This window comes from Scyliorhinus torazame, chromosome 10 (assembly GCF_047496885.1).
Source record: "Scyliorhinus torazame isolate Kashiwa2021f chromosome 10, sScyTor2.1, whole genome shotgun sequence".
In the NCBI taxonomy this organism is placed as follows: domain Eukaryota; kingdom Metazoa; phylum Chordata; class Chondrichthyes; order Carcharhiniformes; family Scyliorhinidae; genus Scyliorhinus; species Scyliorhinus torazame.
Window position 1 is genome coordinate 227357724 of NC_092716.1, and position 21756 is coordinate 227379479.

General features: G+C 46.1%; 1 protein-coding gene across 2 annotated transcripts in view; it reads left to right on the plus strand.

Annotated features, from left to right (window-relative positions):
• The window catches only part of LOC140384635 (switch-associated protein 70-like), a 297297-nt gene extending 278536 nt beyond the window's left edge, over positions 1–18761 (plus strand). Inside the window, exons 11-13 of one of the 2 annotated variants that reach the window (XM_072466523.1) lie at positions 8428–8524; positions 11968–12091; positions 15425–18761. In XM_072466523.1, the coding sequence (XP_072322624.1) occupies positions 8428–8524; positions 11968–12091; positions 15425–15482 (279 nt within the window). In that variant the 3' untranslated portion in view covers positions 15483–18761. The remainder of the gene's footprint in view (positions 1–8427; positions 8525–11967; positions 12092–15424) is intronic. The other variant, XM_072466524.1, reaches the window with a different exon arrangement.
• The last annotated feature ends 2995 nt before the right edge of the window (positions 18762–21756 follow it).

Genomic DNA, 21756 nt, shown 5'->3' on the forward strand with positions numbered 1-21756 from the left:
ACACTAGCAGCAATACAGCTGCTCCGTATTCCTCTGTCCAGTGTCAGTCTTTTCATTCTCCAAAAGCCTCTTTTCATTTTCAAGCCATCTCTTCTTTTCTCTTCATCTTTTCCTTTGAAATCTTCCCGACATAATGTCTCTTAAGTTGTGCCCTTTCGGTCTCTCTGCCTTTTGTTAATAACATTCAGCAAGTTTCTTTGGTGGTTCACTTTTCTCCATTTGTTGCTTTATCTGTCCAGCTGATCCTTACCAATGTCCTCCAAACCCACATTTCAATGTGTTACCATCCTTTTAGAGACCGTGAGCATTTAAAGAGAAATCTGAACACCCAGAGATTAACTGGCACCACAAGATTGCATGTTTTTATTAAAACAGAAACAAACTTTATAAAATAAGAAAAAAGTAAACAATACTCGCAACACTAACTTAACACTATCATTTACAAAGACTTAGGCTATAAACTCAGTTCTCCTTTTACTTCTCCTCTAGGGTTCCTGTTTATCTAACAAGAATCTTTAGGGACCAACCCAAAATTATACCACATCCTTTCCAGCATGAACTTGAATTCCCCATGTAGTATCCCGCACGGAACCTACAGGGTGGGAATGCTTGTCGTCCCCACGCTCCTTGCGGAGTAGGAGCTCTCCCGCCAGGGGCGGGGCAGCTCAAATAACCCATGTACATAAGGTTGGCTAGTGAGGCACCAACCTGGACAGGAAACCCGGTAGGAATCTACTGGATAGTGTACATATCATTTGTGTAAATAAAACTTTGGGCGCGATTTAACGGAGAGGTTTCTAAGGGCATGATTCTCTGGCCTCGTTAGATTCTCTCGCTCGAGCGAAACGAGGCCGGTGAATAACGGGAGAGGCAGAAAATGAGAATCGCACCAGGCACCAAACAGTTTGCAATGCAATCGGCCCTACATGAAATCGGGATCTCGCCGTAGAGTGGTGAGAAACCAATTATTACCACTTAAGTCCTATTTCCATACAATTAACGGGAGCCACCCCATGTTCTGTAGCCTCCTGTCATTCAGCGGCCTCCCCAGCAAGTGGTCACGATGCCGCCGATTAATACTCCTTTTGAAAAATGTGAACCTGGGGAGCCAGGGAGGTGATTAGCCATCTTTTCTCACAAGCAAAGAGATCGGGGGCGCTGGTCTTGCCACCTCAGTGATGGCTGCAGGTGGGGGACCCTCCATAGGGGTGGGCCGCCATGGGAGTGTGGGGGTCAGGTGCTGAGGGGGCAACCACACGCAGCACCACCATGCCAGCCCCTGAATCGTGTGTACCTGTTCCGGGGCAACTCTTGTCCCTACCCGTCTGCCCCACTGACCACCCATAACCCCCACCGGCTGCCGAGGCCTCTGGCCGTGTGGCTGAAGCCTATTGCTAATCGGGAATTGGCAATATTGGTTAAGTCAGCACTTCACACAACCCAAGTGGATTCCCGAGGATGGGCGGGCCATGCAGCATATAGGGCTCAATGCCTAGCATCCCAATCACACTTTGATGCATGGACACTGTGCTTGATCACTGTGGGTGGCAACACCATACATGCAGCAGCCAACATTCTAACACCCAGGGGATGAGACACAGCTCCGGGGACATGTCCATGGCCGGAGGGTGGGTGAGTGCCATGGGGAGGGTGCGATGTCTGGAGAGGTGGGCTGAGGGTATGGAGGTTGAGCCGCCTTTGCGGAAGAATGTGACAGAGGCATCATACTGGTTGTGCACAAGGGTGTTTAATGTGTAATACAAGTTCCCACGCTCCCGATGGTGCTACCCCCTCTTCCACCCCCCGCCCCCTCACCCACCTTCCCACCCCTCCCCTGGTGCCCTCAGTGATCCTCAATGTGCTCGGTCCTCCTATCTCTACCGCTATGTCTAGGTGTGTCCCCAGGATGCATATCTGAGGTGGTGGCAGCCAGGCTGCTTACCTCGTCCCGTTGCCTTTGATGCCCCTGGCAGGAATCCTCTGGGGGCTTTGGGGACAGCTGTGCCACCCTGTCCGTGTGCTGGCTGTGAGACGTGGCCTCATCAGAGGGGTGGAACATGGGGGTGAGCTGGTGGCCACCATCGTCACTCCATGGGACTGGTCCGGGTTGGCACATGGCGCCCCCTCCTCCCGCTTGGTACCCATAGGGCCCTGGGGTTCGCCTTGGATCGGAGGAGCAGCTGGTTCGAGCCATGGCTGCCCCTGCATCAGCTGGCTCTGGTGGTTCCCCAAGGTCTGCACCATAGTGTCGATGCACTCGGCGATGCTATCAGTGATTGGGCCATGCTCTGCAGTGTCTCGGCAATGCCCACCTGCAACTGGGACAAACTGCGCAGTGCCTCGGCCATTCCCATCTGAGAGCGGGTCAAGTCCCTCAGAACCTCATCAAGGTCAGCCTGGTACTGGTCACTTCCCCCAACGAGTCAGACATTCTGCCGAGACCCTCAGCCATGGCCATCACCGACTGCACAATGCCTTGGATACCTTCACCCATGGTGCCGATGTCATGCACCAGGCTCTCCACTGCGGTTGCCACCCTAATCATGTTGGCCTCGGTGCCACGCATTGACGGCAACATCGCCTGCGCCCTTGGCCTCTGGGACTCCTCCAATCGGCTATGGATCTGCCGGAGTGACACTGACATCTTCCTCTGAATGTCCCGCCGCTCCTTATCGTCTCCTTCAGCTCTGTACCAGAGACTCAGCATCAGGCTGGCACCCAGCTGGGTCTTGGGATCCAGCAGCCCTCCGACTGCTGTCTCTCCTGGGGGTTCCTGCCTCCACCTGATGTACACCAGCAGCTGTGTGGTGCTCACCAGATTGTGCCCCAGAAGCCTGACCTCTAACATTTCCCACGGTTTAGTCCACAGTTCACAGTTTTTTCATCACTGGGGAGCTGAACTCAGAGATCGTGCCACCATTTTGAAAGGGTGCCACGAGCTCGAAGTGGGCTTGTGGGTCCCCCACATTCCCATCCATAGGCAATCAATGTCACCCCCATCACAAATGGGTATTATCTCACCACCCCCCTCAAAGTGAGGACATCCCACTTTGGGGTCCCTGAGGGGAATCCCATTTCAGGACCCCCACATCCCCTTACAGATTACACCTTTCTGGGACCCCTACGTGCCAATCCCTCAACCTCCCAGAGGCCCCTTCTTACCTGCCCTGCATCCCCCGCTACCCGCCTTTCCTGGACATGGCCCCCCTTGCTCTGACCCTAGGCAGTGCCACCCTGGCACCCAGGCACTTGTGCATTGCCACCCTGGCAGTGCTCCTGCCATCTTGGCAGTGTCACCAAGGCTCTTTGGCAGGACGAGGATGCCAGTGCCAAGGTGCCAGCCTGGCACTGTCAAGGTGCCAGCATTCCGGGGGCAGGGCCAGGGAGCCCCCCTGCTCTGTCGTTGACTACCCAGGGGCCTCCAATTGCCTGGGAGACCCCACGGGTGCCGTTCCATCTCATCCATGTTTGCCTGCACCAGTACTGAACGGCGCCCAGCTGTGGTCTCCCTGGGGAGGCCGGTAAACCCCGGGACGCTAGTAAATACCGGGTAGGCGTGACTAAGAGGTTTATACTCTACCTGAGCGAGCGCGGCTTGGTCCCACAAATTGTGGGCGAGCACCTGACCCCGAGGCCTCGCCGGACTTGGGTAGATACCGTGAGGCGTCGTGGTTGTCGGGAAGGCTTCACCCAGGATCTACCGGCCAAAATGCACTCCTATCGGAGAGCAACATGGCTGGTAGGTCGTGGACTCCCCGTGTCTTTATTAAACCCCCAATGTTTCAGCTTTCTGAAAGGCCCAAGATTTATGGCAGCTTTTTGCTATCCTCCAGTTTTCCTTAAATAATAAGACATCTTATCTGTGGACCTTTCCAATTCAAGCATTGGCTTCACTGTCTTCTTGCTTCAGGATTTAAATGTCAGGAATATTGCCTGGTTTTTAATCGATCTGTGCTCTCACAACGGGGGCAATTCTCCAAAATGGAGACCAAGTGTTCACGATGGCGCAAAACGGACCCAAGTACGACCGATTCTGTCTCCCACAGGGGGCCAGCACGGCGCTGGAGCGGTTCACGCCGCACCAGCCTCCCTTCCCGGCGCCAAATGGGCGCTGCGCCAACCTGCGCATGCGCGGGGGACTTCTTCAGCGCGCCGGCCCCGACTCAACATGGCGTCGGTGTTCAGGGGCCAGCCGCGCAACAAAGTAGGCCCGGGGGGGACAGGCCGGCCCGCTGATCGGTGGGCCCCGATCGCGGGCCAGACCCCATCGGAGGCCCCCCCCCCTGGTGAAGGATCGCTTTCTCCCGCCCCACAGGCTGCCCCCCCCTCCTGACCCTTTGCGCAGAGTTCCCGCCGGCAGCGACCAGGGGTGAACGGCGCCGGCGGGACTCTGTCGTATCCGCTCGGCCCATCCGGGCCACAGAATCGGCGGCCCCGCAGATTCCAGCCGCCCGCGGCCGGTGCCGCGTCGCACGTGGCGACGCAAATGGCGCCGATTCTCCGCACCTCATAGAATCGCGCGCCGGCGTCGGGGCGTCGTGGTACGGTTGCGGCGATTCTCCGGCCCGGCACGGGACTCGGAGAATCGCCCCCAACCTCTATAGCTGCTAACTGCACAACTGCAGATTCCCAAGTCCTGGCAGATACTTCCTCTCTGCTTATTCCAAGCTGACTGACTGCTTTCAGCCACAAAGCTCTGTGAGGACCACTGAAGACTTCTTCCTCTCGCTGCAAGATGGACAAATCTTCCTGCTGCTTTTCCTCTCATGAATTCCAAACTACCTTCTACCATAAGACATAGGACCAGAAGTGCACCATTCAGCCCAACAGGTCTACTTCACCATTCAATGAGTTCATGACTGATCTAATATGATAATCCCCAACTCCAATTTTCCACCTTATCCCCATAATCTGTGATTCCCACATTGATTAAAAATCCGGCTATCTCAGCCATGAACATACTTAACAACCTAACCTCTACAGCTCTCTGCAGTAAAGAATTCTACAAATTCGCTACCCTCTAGAGAAACAATTCGATCTTAAATGGGTGACCCCTTACTCTGAAATTTTGCCCTCTGATCCTAGCCTCTTCCACAAGGGGAAACAACGTCTCGGCATCTTCCAGTCAGGCCTCCTAAGAATCCTATATGTCTCAATGAGGTTGCATCTCATTCTTCTAAACTTCAATGAGGCTCAACCTCCTCAACCTCTCCTCAAATGAAAATCTCCCCATACCTGGGATCAACCTAGTGAACCTTCTCTGGACTGCCTCCAAAGCTAGTGTATATTTCCTTGGATAATGGGACCAAAACTGTTCACAGTATTTGAGGTGTGGTCTTGTATAGTTTTAGCAAAACTTCCTATTTTTATATTCCATTCCCTTTGAAATAACAGCCAACATTCCATTTGCCTTCCCTGTTAACTGCGGAACTTGCATGCTAATTTAACATGATATTTTCTGCCTTTTTTTGGTCATCTTTTGTTGGTTTTTAAAATGTTTCCAATTTCCTGGCTTATCTCCAATCCTTGCCATATTGTATGTATTTTATTTCAGTTTAATACTATCCTCAGCATCTTTGGTTAACCGTTGTTGATTTATCTCCTTCCTAGAATCCTTCTTCCTCATTAAGATATATCATTGTTGTGAGTCATGAGCTATTTTCATAAATGTGTGCCATTGCTAATTAGCCATCTTTTCTGCTGAACACCTTTCCCTGTCTATTCCAACCAACTCTGACCTTGTTCCTTTGTAATCACCCTTTCTGAAAGTTTAGCACTATTGTTTCTGACCCAAGTTTCTCATTCTCAAATTGAATGCTAAATTCTACCATGTTATGGTCACTGTTTCCTAGGGAATCTTTAACTTTGAGATTATTTTTAAATATGCATCATTACACATTACCAGTTCCAAAATAGCATGATCTCTGGTTGGGACTGCAACATGTTGTTTTAGGAAACTGTCTTGGACGCACTCTATGAATTCGTCCTCATGGCTACCTCTGCCAATTTGATTTTTGCAATCCAAGTGACCCAATCCAAATATCCTTTTACCTTTATGTGCGCAAAATCCAGATAATTAAACAAAATAGTCTTCTAACCCCCAAAGCCCAACTCCATGACAATATGACATGCTTTGGGATATTCAAACTGAAAAGCAAGTTAATTAGTTTTACCTTCTACACAACTTTTTGATTCTGCAACTATTATGAATAATGTTTATCTCTACTGGAGCTTTACCGCCTTTTCCCCTAGAATTGCTAGCTTCTAACTAATTTTATGGAGAAAACTGTAGACACCCTGGATCTACCAAGAGGTCCAGAAATGTGTCCCCATTGCTTAGTTTGTTCACTATCAAACTGACTTTGTAAGATAAATACAGGTTAATTAAACCTAGGCATGTTTGATTTGCCTCTATATTGATGTTGTTTACCAGTTTCCTAACCCATAACTTTCCATTAATCTAAAATATACACTTTAATCTCCAACCTAAAGGTTTTAGGTTCCTAAAACCAAAAATCATATTCTAAAACATATGGGGCTGGACTCTCCGATTATGAGGCTATGTCCTCATGCCAGCGTGGAAACGGTGGCGATTTACGCCCGAAAATCCGGTGCAAAACGGCCACCGATCCTCCCTGTAGCTGGGGGCTAGCATGCCGGCAGCGTAGAGCACCCAGCCCTAGCTGCCGATACGGCCCACAGAATTGCCGGATCTGTGAGCGGCCTGCAGCTGCCACGCCATGCAACATGACGTCGGCCGCTCGCGGACCCAGCCTGCGAAATAGTGCCCCCCCTTTGGCCAGCTCGCGAGCCTCTGACCACTCCCCAACAGTGCCCCCAGCCCCTTATAAAGCCGCACTGCCTGCGGATCGGCCCTCCCCCGACTGCGGCAGTGCTGGACTGAGTCCGCAGCTGCCATGTCGGGTTCCCGATGGGTGAGACCATGAGAGACCCACACCGTCGGGAACTCGATCGGTTGGGGGTGGAGCATCGGGAGGCAGGTCTCAGGCAATGTCCTGAGGCCGTCGGTACGGCGCACGGTGTACTCTCTAAGTACGCTGCTTTGGAGGGGGCAGAGCTTCGCGAAAGCTGCGCCGTCCCTGATTTGGTCATGAACGGGGATTCTCTGGCTGATCGCCGAACGTGATTTTGACGTCGGCGACCGGAGAATTCCGCCCATGAATTATGAACTAGATGTTTAGCAAGTTGCTTTCCTCTTTGCATTAGGTCCAAGTCTCACAACCATACCAAATAACACTCCAAACCCTACGTTTTACAAGTGACTTATTGAGTTGTTTATTTTGTTACTGTCTCTTATTAAATGCAGTCTTTCCCATGACTATCATTGTTCTTATTTCCTTGTTGCATCTTCTATCTGTAAATTCTATGCTTCCTAAATACTTGAATTCATGCAACTGCTCTAGTGAATATATGAATATTTCCTGATAATTTTAAATATGCATGACTTTGGTTTTGGCATTGTTCACTTTCATTCCAAAGTTCATAGCTGCTATTACTAGCCTATCTGCTAGTTCTTGTCATCTTTTTCTGTGTTTGCTACTTTGCTTTGTCCTCTGCAAATCCAACTGATGTTATCATTCATCTGCAAGCCCCTTCTCCCCAACCCCACCAATCTTTAAACATTCTTTAAAGATTGCTTCTGCATAGATATTGAAGAGGACAGATCATAAACAATATTTCTTAGAATTCCCTTCAAATTATACATCTTCCCAACTCCCTGTTGGCCATGCCTAATTCCCCTTAGGATGGTGGTGATGAACTGCCGCCTTGAACTGAAGTTTATCTGGTGGAGGTACACCTGCAGTGTTGTTTGCAAGAGAGTTCCCTGTGTCAATGAAGGGACAATTATACAGTCCCAAGTCAGGATGGTGTGTGGCTTTGAGGGGAACTTGCAGGTAGCGAATTACAAATCCTTGTTCAGTTTAAGGAAAAATTGGATGAATATTTGAAGCAGATGATAATAGAAAGTCAATAGGGAGAGAACAGCTTAATGGGATTCATTTTGGTTGCTCTAGTTTAGACATAGAAGGCTAAATGTACTCCTGATTTGTAACTCAACCCTCTTTCCTTTGCAAACAATTGCCCATCTGCAACTTCCCTTTCCTATCAGCCTGGAATATGATGTAGCTTCCAAGATCCATGCTAAACCTCTCCCTGAACAAGTAACATTGCTAAATTCCAAAAATAAAGGTCCATCAACATTGCCTGTCAAGACTTGCTTATAATTAGTAATCACAAGAGTGATTAAAAGTGTTGCTGAATACCTGTGCAACCCTCAGCCAACAAGAAGTGAAATTTTCAGGAGAGGTAGCGATGGGAAGAAATCTTGGAGGTAAACGTAGCAATTGAAGCTATATGATATAATGGTGCAACCAACTATTTCAATTCTATATCATTTTGTATCAGGAAGTGACGAAAAAATTAGAGATGGCAACTAACAAGACAAAAAACTGGAAGGCCAAGGTGGCTCAACACGAAGGATTGCTGCGACTTATAGAGCCAGGTAGGAAAAATGAAATAATTATCGTACAATGCTGCCTTGTAGTAATAATGCCTTTTGCAGACATAACCAGTAACCAAATATGGAACTACCAAGTTGGAAGTGGTGGTGAAGAAGTTAATATTTATTCTTTTGTGATTACATCTAAAATCAAACAACAAACCAGGTTTAAAAATGAAGTTGCTGCTTATTGATTCAGTGAAACGAAGACTGAAGCCACTGTGTAGGTCCTTATTGCTTGTGGTTTCCCAGTGTGAGAAATGTCAAAGAAAGGCTGTAGTCTTACTCCTCCCTTTAAAACATTATTCATAAAGTGCAACTTGATTTTTTTAAATACTTGAGCTTGACAAGGCATGGTAGTACTTTTCTTTTCACCTTTTACTCATCATCCAATGATTTGGGTGACAAATTATGTTGGAGAAAGTTTTTAATGTAAATGTATCCAGTATGAAATATTAATGTGCTGTCTCTTACCTGTACTCTTTTCTCCCTCAAAGTGCATCTTCAAGGATCTGGTCATAACCAAAGCATTTGTAGGTCTCCTGTATGCAAACGTTTAGATTTATGGAATGAATGGCCAGAATAGTCATTGGCTTAGATGTAGTGAACTGCACTGATTTAATTTTTTTTCTTATTCTTTATGGGATGTGGGCATCACTGGCAAGGCCAGCATTTGTTGCCCAACCCTAATTGTCCTTGAATTGAGGGGTTGCCGCACTATTTCAGAGGGTGTTTTAAAGACAACCATATTGCTTGTGAATCTAGAGTTGCATGTAGGCCAAACCAGATAAGTACGGCAGATCTCCTCCATAAAGGACATTGTAAGAAGTCTTACAACACCAGGTTAAAGTCCAACAGGTTTGTTTGGAATCACAAGCCTAGAACTGGGGCTGTTTAGCACAGGGCTAAATTGCTGGCTTTGAAAGCAGACCAAAGCAGGCCAGCAGCACGGTCCGATTCCCGTAACAGCCTCCCCGAACAGGCGCCGGAATGTGGCGACTAGGGGCTTTTCACAGAAACTTCATTTGAAGCCTACTTGTGACAATAAGCGATTTTCATTTCATTTCATCTTGGCTTGAGACAATTCACACCTCTTTAACCTGTGATTATCCCTCTCTCCAGTCACACCGTCTGGACCTGTAAATACTTAATTACCTGCAAAGACTCGCATTTAAAGTATCACCTTGCATCATTGTCTTTGCCTATATATGCTGTGCTTGTGTAACCTACCTCTTCACTCACCTGATGAAGGAGCTACGCCCCGAAAGCTCGTGATTCCAAATAAACCTGTTGGACTTTAACCTTGTGTTGTAAGACTTCTTACTGTGCTCACCCCAGTCCAATGCCTGCATCTCCACATCATAAAGAACACTAGTTAACCAGATGGGTTTTACGAAAATCAATGATAGTCAACATTACTGAGACTAATTTTCAATTCCAGATTTATTAATTGAATTTAAATCCCACCAGCTGCTGTGGTGGGAATTCAACCCATGTCCCCAGAACATCTCACTGGATCTCTGGATTACTAGTACAGTGGAATTACCACTAAACCACCATCTTTCTATACTGTGGCCCAACTACATTGGCTGGAATTTTATAGGAATTACTGTTTTATGAAAATAGTTTTGTTGTTGATTCAGAGTTGTCTTGAGTTTGAATTCTTAACTGCCTTCTGAGATGGCCCAGCAGGCTATTCAGTCTTTCAAACCACTATGGAAAGTTTACAAAGAACAAAGAAATGTACAGCACAGGAACAGGCCCTTCGGCCCTCCAAGCCCGTGCTGACCATGCTGCCCGACTAAACTACAATCTTCTACACTTCCTGGGTCCGTATCCCTCTATTCCCATCCTATTCATGTATTTATCAAGATGCCCCTTAAATGGCACTATTGTCTCTGCTTCCACCACCTCCTCCAGTAGCGAATTCCAGGCACCCACTACCCTCTGCGTAAAAAACTTGCCTCGTACATCTACTCTAAACCTTGCCCCTCTCACCTTAAACCTATGCCCCCTAGTAATTGACCCCTCTACCCCGGGGAAAAGCCTCTGACTATCCACTCTGTCTATGCCCCTCATAATTTTGTAGACCTCTATCAGGTCACCCCTCAACCTCCTTTGTTCCAGTGAGAAGAAACCGAGTTTATTCAACCGCTCCTCATAGCTAATGCCCTCCATACCAGGCAATATTCTGGTAAATCTCTTCTGCACCCTCTCTAAAGCCTCCACATCCTTCTGGTAGTGTGGCGACCAGAATTGAACACTGTACTCCAAGTGTGGCCTAACTAAGGTTCTATACAGCTGCAACATGACTTGCCAATTCTTATACTCAATGCCCCGGCCAATGAAGGCATGCATGCCGTATGCCTTCTTGACTACCTTCTCCACCTGTGTTGCCCCTTTCAGTGACCTGTGGACCTGTACTCCTAGATCTCTTTGACTTTCAATACTCTTGAGGGTTCTACCATTCACTTTATATTCCCTACCTGCATTAGACCTTCCAAAATGCATTACCTCACATTTGTCCGGATTAAACTCCATCTGCCATCTCTCCGCCCAAGTCTCCAAACAATCTAAATCCTGCTGTATCCTCTGACAGTCCTCATCGCTATCCGCAATTCCACCAACCTTTGTGTCGTCTGCAAACTTACTAATCAGACCAGTTACATTTTCCTCCAAATCATTTATATATCCTACAAACAGCAAAGGTCCCAGCACTGATCCCTGTGGAACACCACTGGTCACAGCCCTCCAATTAGAAAGGATTCTTCCATTGCTACTCTCTGCCTTCTATGACCTAGCCAGTTCTGTATCCAGCCATTTGGGCTTGCCAGCTCACCCCTGATCCCGTGTGACTTCACCTTTTGTACTAGTCTACCATGAGGGACCTTGTCAAAGGCCTTACTGAAGTCCATATAGACAACATCCACTGCCCTACCTGCATCAATCATCTTAGTGACCTCCTCGAAAAGCTCTATCAAGTTAGTGAGACATGACCTCCCCTTCACAAAACCATGCTGCCTCGCACTAATATGCCCATTTGCTTCCAAATGAGAGTAGATCCTGTCTCGAAGAATTCTCTCCAGTAATTTCCCTACCACTGAAGTAAGGCTCGCCGGCCTGTAGTTCCCTGGATTATCCTTGCTACCCTTCTTAAACAGAGGAACAACATTGGCTATTCTCCAGTCCTCCGGGACAATCTTTTAAGAAGATTAAAAGAGCGTGGACCACGTGGCAATGACTTAGGCATTGGAATCAGATACTTCAAAGGCATGCCCAACCCAGTCAATCGTGGAAAGCCATCCTCACTAATATCTGGGAACTTGTGCCAAAATTGAAGAACGAGTTAAGCAACAGTATGACACTATTATACTGGCAGAAACCTACATTTCAGCTAATGTCTCAAACTCCTCCATCATTAGTCTTGTGTATGTCCTGCCCCACAGGTGGAGCGAAGTTGACAGTACTGTGGTCTACAATCAATCAGCAGATGTTGTCCTGGGAGTCCTCAACATTGATTCCAAACCATTCAACGTTGACTCCAGATCCCATGAAGACTCATAGCAAAAGGTCAAACGGGTCCTCCCACTGATTGCTACCTACTATTCTCTTTCAGCTCATGAATCAGTACACTTCCATGCTGAATGCCACTTCGAAGAATCTCTGAAGGTAGCCATGGCACAAATTATACTTTGGGTGGGGGACTTCAATAGCCATCACCCAGAATGACTTGGCAGCATTATTACGAACCGAGATAGCTGAGTCCTGAAGGGTTTACCTACCAGACTGGGCCTGTGACAGGCGGTGAGAGAACCAATAAGGGAAAAACCTACTTGACCTGACCCTCACCAATCTACCTGTCCATGACAGTAATGTTAGGAGCCACCACCTCACACAACTTGTGGCACAGTGGTTAGCACTGCTGCCTCAGCGCCAGGGACCCAGGTTCAATTCCAGCCTTGCGTTGACTGTCTGTGTGGAGTTTGCACTCCCTCCCTATGTCTGCTTGGGCTTCCTCTGGGCGCTCCAGTTTCCTCCCACAGTCCAAAGATGTGCAGGTTAAGTTGTGGGGACATGGAAGGGGAGTGGGCCTAGGTAGGGTGCACTTTCCAGGGAGTCGGTGCAGACTCAATGGCCCAAATGGCCTCCTTCTGCATTGTAGGAATTCTATGATTTTATGAGATAAAAGTTCTGTCTTTATAGAGGGGATACCATCGCATCATGTGGCACTACTACCATGCTCAATGGGATAGATCATGAATAGATCTCGCATCTCAACACTGGATATCCATGAAGTACTGAGAGTCATCATCAGCAACAGAATTGTATTCCACTCCACCACAATCTGTAACCTCATGGCCTGACACACCCCTCATTGTACCTTTACCACAAACCAGGGATCAACAGAAGTTGAAAGAGTATTTTAGAAGAGCATGCCAGGAGCAGCACCAAATTTACCTAAAAATGCGCCGAACCTGGTGAAGCTATGACTTTGGACTGGATGTATGTTAAACAGCAGATGCAGCAGGCTGTAGAAAAAGCTAAGCAGTCCCAGGACCAGTGGATTATATCAAAGCTCTGCAGTCCTTGTCACATCTAGTAGAAAGAAATGATGGCGAATTAAACAACAGTGGAAGACGCTCTACAAATACCCCCATATTCAATGATGGGGGTCCCAGTACATTTGTGCAAATGACAAAGCTGGAGTATTTGCACACATCTTCAGTTAGAAGTGCCAAATGTACAATTTTGTTGGCCTCCTAAAATTTCCAGCATCACAGATATCAGTTTTGCAACCAATTTGATTCACATCAGATATCAAGAAGCAGCTACATACGATCATACGAATTAGGGCACTCGGCCGCTTCAGTCTTTTCCGCCATTCAATTAGTTCATAGCTGATCTGATTGTAACCTCAACCCCACATTCCTGCCTGCCCCGATAACCTTTCACCCCCTTGCTTATCAAGAATCTATCTCTCTCTGCCTTAAACATATTCAAAGATTCTGCTTCCACTGCCTCTTGAGGAATGTTCAAAAAAAGAGTTCCAGAGACCAAAGAAAAAAATTCTTCTCATCTCGGTCTTAAATGAGCAACCCCCTTACTTTTAAACACTGGCCCCTAGTTCTTGATTCTCCCACAGGGGGTAACATCCTCTCCACATCCACCCTGTCAATACCCATCAGGATATTAAAGGTCTCGATCAAGTCGCCTCTTACACTTCTAAACTCTAATGGATAGAAGACTAACCTCTCCAACCTTTCCTAAAAGGACAACCCACCCATTCCTTGTATTAGTCCAGTAAACCTACTCTGAACTGTTTCTAACGCATTTACATCTTTCCTTAAATAAGGAGACCGATACTGTAGAAAATACTCCAGATGTAGTCTCACAAATGTCCTGTATAACCTCCCCCCTTTGCACCAATTCCCCTCACAATAAATGGTAACATTCTTTTAGATTTCCTGATTACTTGTTGTACCTGTAGCCTGACACCAAAAGCGATGGGTCCCAACAACATCCCGACTGTAGTAGTGAAAAGCTGTGCTCCAGAACTCGGCGTTCCCTCTAGTCAAGCTGTTCCAGTAAAATTACAATGCTGGCATCTACCCAACAAAGTGGAAAACTGCCGAGAAATATCGTGTCCACAAAAACAGAATAAATTCAATCCAGCCAATGGTCACCCCATCATTCTACACTCACTCGTCAGCTAAGTGATTAAGTGTGTCATGAACAGTGCTGTCACGCAGCACCTACTCAATAATAACCAGCCCACAGATGCTCATTTTGTATTCCACTAGGACCACTCTGTACCTGAACTCATTGCAGCCTTGGTCCGAGTGTGGACTAAAGAGCTGAATTCCCGAGATGAGGTCAGTGTGACTTTTAACCAAGTTTTGACATCACGGAGCCGTGGCAAAATGGAAGTTGATGTCAATCAGGGGGAAAAATCACCACTGATGGAAATCACACCCAGCACAAAGTTGTAGTTTTGGAGACCAGTCATCCAAAACATGACTGCAGGAGCTCCTCGGGGCAGTATCCTAGGCCCAGTCTTCTTCAGCTTCATCGAGTTTCTTTCCATCATGAGGTCAGAAATGGGGATGTTTGATGACAATTGCACAGTGTTCAGTTCCATTCACAAGTCCTCAAGTAATGAAGTGGTGCATGCTTACACACTCAAACCTAGACAATATTCAGGCTTAGGCTAATAAGTGTTACGTAATATTCACTGCACACAAATGCCAGGAAATGACTATCCTTCACAAAAGAGAGTTTAACCACTACCATCAGTGAGCCCTCACCATCAACATCCTCGGGTTATTGTTGACCAGGAACTTAACTAAACTAGCCATATAAATGCAATACTGTGGGTACGACAACGGATCAGAGGCTGGGAATTCTCATCAACTGATCTCACAAAGCCGAACCATCGTCTACAAGGCACAAGTCAGGACGGAATACTCTCCAATTGCCTAGTTAAGTGCAGCCCCAACAACACTCAAACTCAAGGTCATCCATGAAATAGCAGCCCACTTGATTGGCACCCCATTCACCAAGGTAAATGTTAATTCCTTCCACCACAGATTCACAGTGCTAGTAGTATCTCTACAAGATGCACTGCAGTAATTTTCCAAGGCTTCTTCAACAGTGCCTTCCACACCCATGAGCTCTGCCATTTGGAAAGAGAAGGGGAGCAAGCATATAGGAACAGAATCAAGAGAGTCAGAAATACAGCACAGAAGGAAATTTTTTAAAATGTTGAGCTGTTACCCGTTCCATCATTCTATACCTCAACGAAATACAATGTAGTTACTCCTACGTTACTTTATTCAACGAGTCATCCTTACCCTGTGCCCTGTGGATTACTCATTTTGATTGTTTGTTTCTTACTTCTTGCAGGTTCAAAGGGTCCTCAGCTGATCACAAATTGGGGACCAGCTTCCTTCACAGAGGCTGAGTTGACCCTACGGGAAAAGAGCTGGCAAAAACAGAAAAATAGTGCAATGCAGTAATCTGCCATGTCATAACAGATCAAAGTTATGGACTGTATTTTGACTGATGATCTCCTGGCTACACACTGGAAACAAATGCTACGGACATGTTCATTGTGGAAGCAGAACTGGTTTAAAACTGTGATGCAAAGAAGTATCTTATGGTAAAATCTTAACATTCTGGGACCAAAAGTACATTGGCACAAAGTAAAGAACAGTTCATTTATAGTTGACATGAAGTTCGGTTAGACTTGTCAATCAATAGTGTCCTGTTAATTTCGACTACTTTTAAAGTCTGTAATTTTTATACTTGGCTTGAAAAGTCTGGTTTTTCCTCGCCTCTATTCTGTGCTGCAGTGTGTTATTAACTTTGCACTGGGCTGGATGTGTGACTGACTTGGTTTAATCACATAATTGTGTAATGTCATAGGATAAGCTAGGTTCATGTTATTGCTTTCACTGCACTAATCTCCGAAATTCACAATCTCTACTCTCCGCCTAACAAAACAGCCAGCCAGGACTGTTCGCCAAACGTGATGGTGAATGTGCAGTGCAAATTTTCCCAAGTCACTCCAGTTAATTGTTGTTCATTTGCAGGAGGAAAAAGGGAAATCCTACCCCATTTTAAATAACTTTCCTTTTACAATTACAATTCCATAACTGATCGCTAGCCCACGGATCTTGGCCTGTCAATGTTTAGCCTGTTTGATGTTCTGTTTCAGTATTACATACTATTTGTGACAGTGAGATCTCAACATGTTTGTGTTCACCAAAATGTTAAAACATCCGTTTCTAGATTTTGTTTTGTTTGCTCCTTATTTGTAATCTCACAAGTATGATACTTTCCAAACTCTAAAATGATCGGACTATTTGGATTAGGGTCGAGTACCCAAATGTTTTTAAATAGAGGCGCCAGTAACAATAGATATTATGAACAAAATGTACTTTGACCAGTTGAACCTTTTGGCGATTGGGGACATTGCTCCAACATGATATGGAATTATTGTCTTGCCAGATGTTTTACTTTAGATAAATAAGCATTAATGATTTGGAAAATATTGGGCTGGATTCTCTATTTCGCCGGCAGCGCACTCACGCCCGCGGATTTTCCTAATTAACTAATTGGAAACCCCATTGGCTAGCTGCCGGGACGGAAACCCCATTGCCCGCTACCGGCGGGGACGCACCGCACCCGAAAACGGGTGCAGCAGGACGGAGAATCCTGCCCAATATTGTCTTCAGTGAAAATGCCAATTCTGTGCACAAGTTTAGGCTGCAGCTTCAGTACTTGTATCTCCTAATTTAATGAATAACATTTGGATTTACTTGATTCATAGAGATGGTATTTAAAGATCCTTTCAGGTTGTTCTACATAATTGTTCGCACCTAGCTAATAAATGTATAAAATTTGTGTTGACTCTTAAAGTAGGGCAAGTATGTATCCAAAAAACAAAGATGCAGGAATACAAGCAAGACAAATCTAGTCAGTGTGCTTGATTACTTGTGCATTGTACACCGTATGTCTTTCAACGAACGGTTTGAGATACTTCTCAAAGTCCAGTGTCCTGTTCAGCTGAAAGTGAAGGAGATGTGTTTTGTTGATGTCCAGCAAGACGTTCTGAACATTGATTTCCTTGTAACTTAAATCTTCAAACCATGACCTTGTGTTTAAATGCGGCCCCTGATCAGTTTTGCAGTGTGTACATAATTGGATTGGATACATAAATATTCTCCCACCTGTGAGTGTCATTGGCCTTTTCATCAATGCGGTGTTGTTTCCAGAAATAAATCTGTTTTGTTTGCAAGAAGCAAGTACAATGAGGCATAGCATCCAAAGAAAATACAACAAAATGGCTCATTATTGGAAATAACCATTTTGGAGAAAACACCGATAAAGTCAAAGCAGCAAACGTCCAGGGGAAATTCATTACTACCAAAAATAGGACGTGAGGAACCTGTACCCCAGCGTTACCACCCAAGAAATGTAGTTTTGCTTAATGAGCCCATGACAAATTATTCTGCCAGAAATCATGTTAATAATTGATGCTGTGTCTTATTGTTTGAGTTGTTGGGGAGATGGATTACAGGATGGTCAAGTGAAGCGCCTTGTTGATCAGAACTACTTCTATTCAAAGATATGCATTGAACTGCTCAGTGCATTTATCCATTTGTTAGCTCAGCCATACAGAATCTTAGCTTGTTGACCTCAGTCAAGGTGGTCTCCTGCAACCCGAGCTTAAAAACAGGAAAATTGGACACAGTTCCCACTCCTGATGACTATTTCATTGGAAATGCACTTATGTAACTTTGAATGAGCATATTGGGATTGATGTTCCCCCAACTCCCCACAACAACATCCTTCACCTTTCATCCACTTATTATGATGGTGTCCAAATGGAAGAAGTAGCAGGGTACAGCTGGCCATGACACCGCACCCCAAGAGGAGAGAAGAAACAATAGCAATTTTTTATAAAAGAAGCCTGGGTTGATGCACATTCTTCAAAGAATACATTCGGAATTTTTTGGGAAAGTTTCTGTGGATTGCTGAAGGACACTTGTGAAATGGTAAAGCTTTGGGGAACTCTCACTTATTATACAAAGACTAAATGATTTGAATAACTAACAAAAATAACTTGCAATAATATCTGTGCAAGGCCAGTTTGAGAAATGTGTCGAGCTTGCAAAGGAAATTTATCACAGCTATCATTTTATTTGAATAAACGTCGAGAGAGTTGATAACTTCTCAAGCTTTTTCTTACGGAGATCTTTATTTTAGCTAGAAATAAGTGATATTTGAAAATTAATTTTAATCAGTTTTTTAGACTTTGTTAAATTGAATTGTCCTTTTAAGAAGGTAAATGGTTCTCTTTAGATTTGTCTTTTAACTTTGTCTATGTTATTGTGGAACAGCTTTCTGAGCTGTGTTCCACTAAGCCTCGATTTAAGTTGGGTCCTCATTAGTTCAAACTGGAATTAATCGTTCACCATATTATTCTGAAACCAGCAGAGATCATCAAACTTCTGAATAGCTGGTGATTCACGTGTAGACATTTATCTAAAGTGCCAAGATACAAAAAAGAATTGCTTTCTGCAGCCTCTTTACATTTTACTCTTAACATACTTTGACGAATATTGCTGTCCCAGATGTGTAACTGCAGGCAAGCTGGTATTTTGCAACTAGTTGTAAATCAACATTAAAACAGTGTTCAGTGCATAAAATAAAAATGAGATGTACTTTAAATGTTCAGCACGACTCTTGGCTTTTAATATATAAGATCATCCCTCTCCCAAACATTGCACATCTTCACTGTGGCGACTAGGGGCTTTTCACAGTAGCTTCAGAGCAGAACTTAGGCCTGTAAATCCTGTTTGCATTGAGATTTTCCCTGAATCATATATTTTAAAAATATATTTTATTACAAACATGTCTCAAAACAGGTTACAGCAAATAAACACCCCAAGAAACATACTTCCCAGCCTGAATCACTTGTAACAATTTATGTAAAATAATTACTCCAGTTCTTAATTAAATTGCTTGTGGGATCAGCAGTTGATCAGCAGGTGGGGTTAATGAAATGAAAATTGCTTATTGTCACAAGTAGGCTTCAAATGAAGTTACTGTGAAAAGCCCCTAGTCGCCACATTCCGGCACCTGTTCGGGGAGGCTGTTATGGGAATTGAACCATGCTGCTGGCCTGCCTTGGTCTGCTTTCAAAGCCAGCGATTTAGCCCTGTGCTAAACAGCCCCTTGATTTGTTTTGTTTCCTCTCCCCCAATTAAAGTAAATTATCACCTGCTGTGTCAGTTGGGCAAAGTTTGGAACTGTAATGGGGATTTAAGCTTGTTCACTGGGTGTGTTGCAAACTTGGAAGCTTGTGTTTTCAAGAACTATATTGGCACAGGAATACATAATGAATTTCAGGAAACCTCAGCACGAAGACTGAAAGGATGTGGAAGGAAGTCCCACCTGTGAGTGCTCCACTGTTTTTCTTTTCTGCAATGTGTTGAGACCTGAATAAATTGTTTTTTTGCAATCTCGTGCTTTCTGTAGCAGTTTGAAATCTGAACAGATTTCTGTTTAAAAACAAGCAAATGTAGTAATTTACAAGTTCAAAAATCATCTTTTATTGATGTTTATTATGGACTGTTTCTCCTTGGTGCAGAAGTATTTTTCCAAATATTTCATTTGCTTAGAAAATAGTATGACTTGAAAACTTGTGAATGCCTCTCAGTCAGCTTGATAGTTATTTTATGTCCCTGTTTTAATCTGAAATCCAATGATTCAGTTTAAGTTGGTTCTGCCAAACTCCCTGTTGAACCTGATTTTGTGCTAACTATATGTTCTATTCAAGCCTGATGTGGGATAATTGTTATAATAATGACCATACAGTTTGTGAGCATCAGTATGAGGCACGATCAATTGAACAAAGACTAGAGTTGGATACAACTGAGGCTTTATTGCTCTAAGATGTGTGGCCTCCCACAGCAGCTGGCGAAATATCTGCTGAATGGAGGACACGCATATTTATACTCCGCCTACTGGGCGGAGCCAGCAGGCAGGGACTACCGGCGAACCGGTAGTACAGGTCCTACCTTACATCACCTAATACAGGTGCAACAGTGGTTTACCACATTCACCCCCTGTTAAAATTGTGTCCGGCGGGGGTGGTGGAGAACTATATACAGCAATGAATTTATATTTGATCAGAAAAAAAAAATTCTTTTGAAGACCGGTGCCAGTTAGAGATTTAACCGGTCTGGTGCCTTGATGTTCCGCTGGGAGCGACGTAGCGGTGGCGGCGATGTCGATGCTGGCCTGATATTTGGTGACTCCGGGAGCGTGCTGAAATCCTCTTCATCCTCGGGCGTGGGCAGGGGAAGGACGGATGGTCCTGGTGGGGTTAATGCTGGGAGCGCCAGGGGAGGGGGGCGCCTGGCCAGAGAGGTGTGTGTGTGGAACCTGCTGGTGCCAGGTCCGAGGGAGACAGTATCTTGGCGGCCGTCGGGGTACGTCGCGTAGGCATACTGGGGATTGCATGAAGCAATTGCACCCTTTCCACCAACGGGTCCGCCTTGTGGAGACGGACATGCCTGCGGAGCAGGAATGGTCCTGGAGCTGCAAGCCAAGTCGGGAGCGACATCCCGGATGTGGACTTCCTGGGGAAGGCAAAAAGACCTTCATGGGGTGTGTTGTTAGTGGCGGTGCACAGCAGTGACCGAATGGAGTGGAGTGCATCAGGGAGGATCTCCTGCCAGTGAGAGGCTGGGAGGTTCCTGGACCGTAGGGCCAGTTGGACGGCCCTCCATACCGTCCTGTTCTCCCTCTACCTGCCCGTTTCCCCGGGGGTGATAGCTGGTCGTCCTGCTGGAGGCGATACCCCTGCTGAGTAGTAACTGACGCAGCTCATCGCTCATGAATGAGGATCCCCTGTCACTGTGGATGTAGGCAGGGAAACCGAACAGAGCGAATCTAGTGTTTAGGGCTTTGATGACGGTGGCAGACGTCGTGTCGGGGCATGGGATGGCGAAGGGGAACCTGGAGTACTCATTAACCACACTGAGCATATAGGTATTTCGGTCGGTGGAGGGGAGGGGCATTTTGAAATCCACGCTGAGGCGTTCAAAGGGGCGGGAGGCCTTCACCAGGCGCGCACAGTCCGGCCGGTAGAAGTGCGGCTTGCACGCCGCACAGACCTGACAGTCCCTGGTGATTGCCCATAGTTCCTCGACGGAGTAGGGCAGGTGGCAGGCCTATATGACACCGTGTGACTCCTGGGTGACAAAGGCTGTCGTGCAGGGTCCGGAGTCTGTCTACTTGTACGCTGGCACAAGTACCTCGGGATAGGGCATCTGGGGGCTCTTTGAGTTTGCCGGGGTGATACAAAATCTAGTAATTATAGGTGGAGAGCTCGATCCTCCACCTCAAGATTTTAGCGTTTATGATCTTGCCCCGCTGTGTGTTATTGAACATGATAGCTACCGACCGTTCGTCAGTGAGGAGAGTGAATCTCCTGCCGGCCAGGTAATGCCTCCAATGCCGCACAGCTTCAACGATAGCTTGGACCTCTTTTTCGACGGATGTGTGCCGAATTTCTGAGGCATGAAGGGTGCGGGAAAAGAATGCCACGGGCCTGCCTGCCTGATTGAGGGTGGCGGCTAGGGCGACGTCTGATGCATCGCTCTCTACGTGAAAGGGCAGTGTCTCATCAATTGCATGCATCCCGGCCTTGGCGATATCGG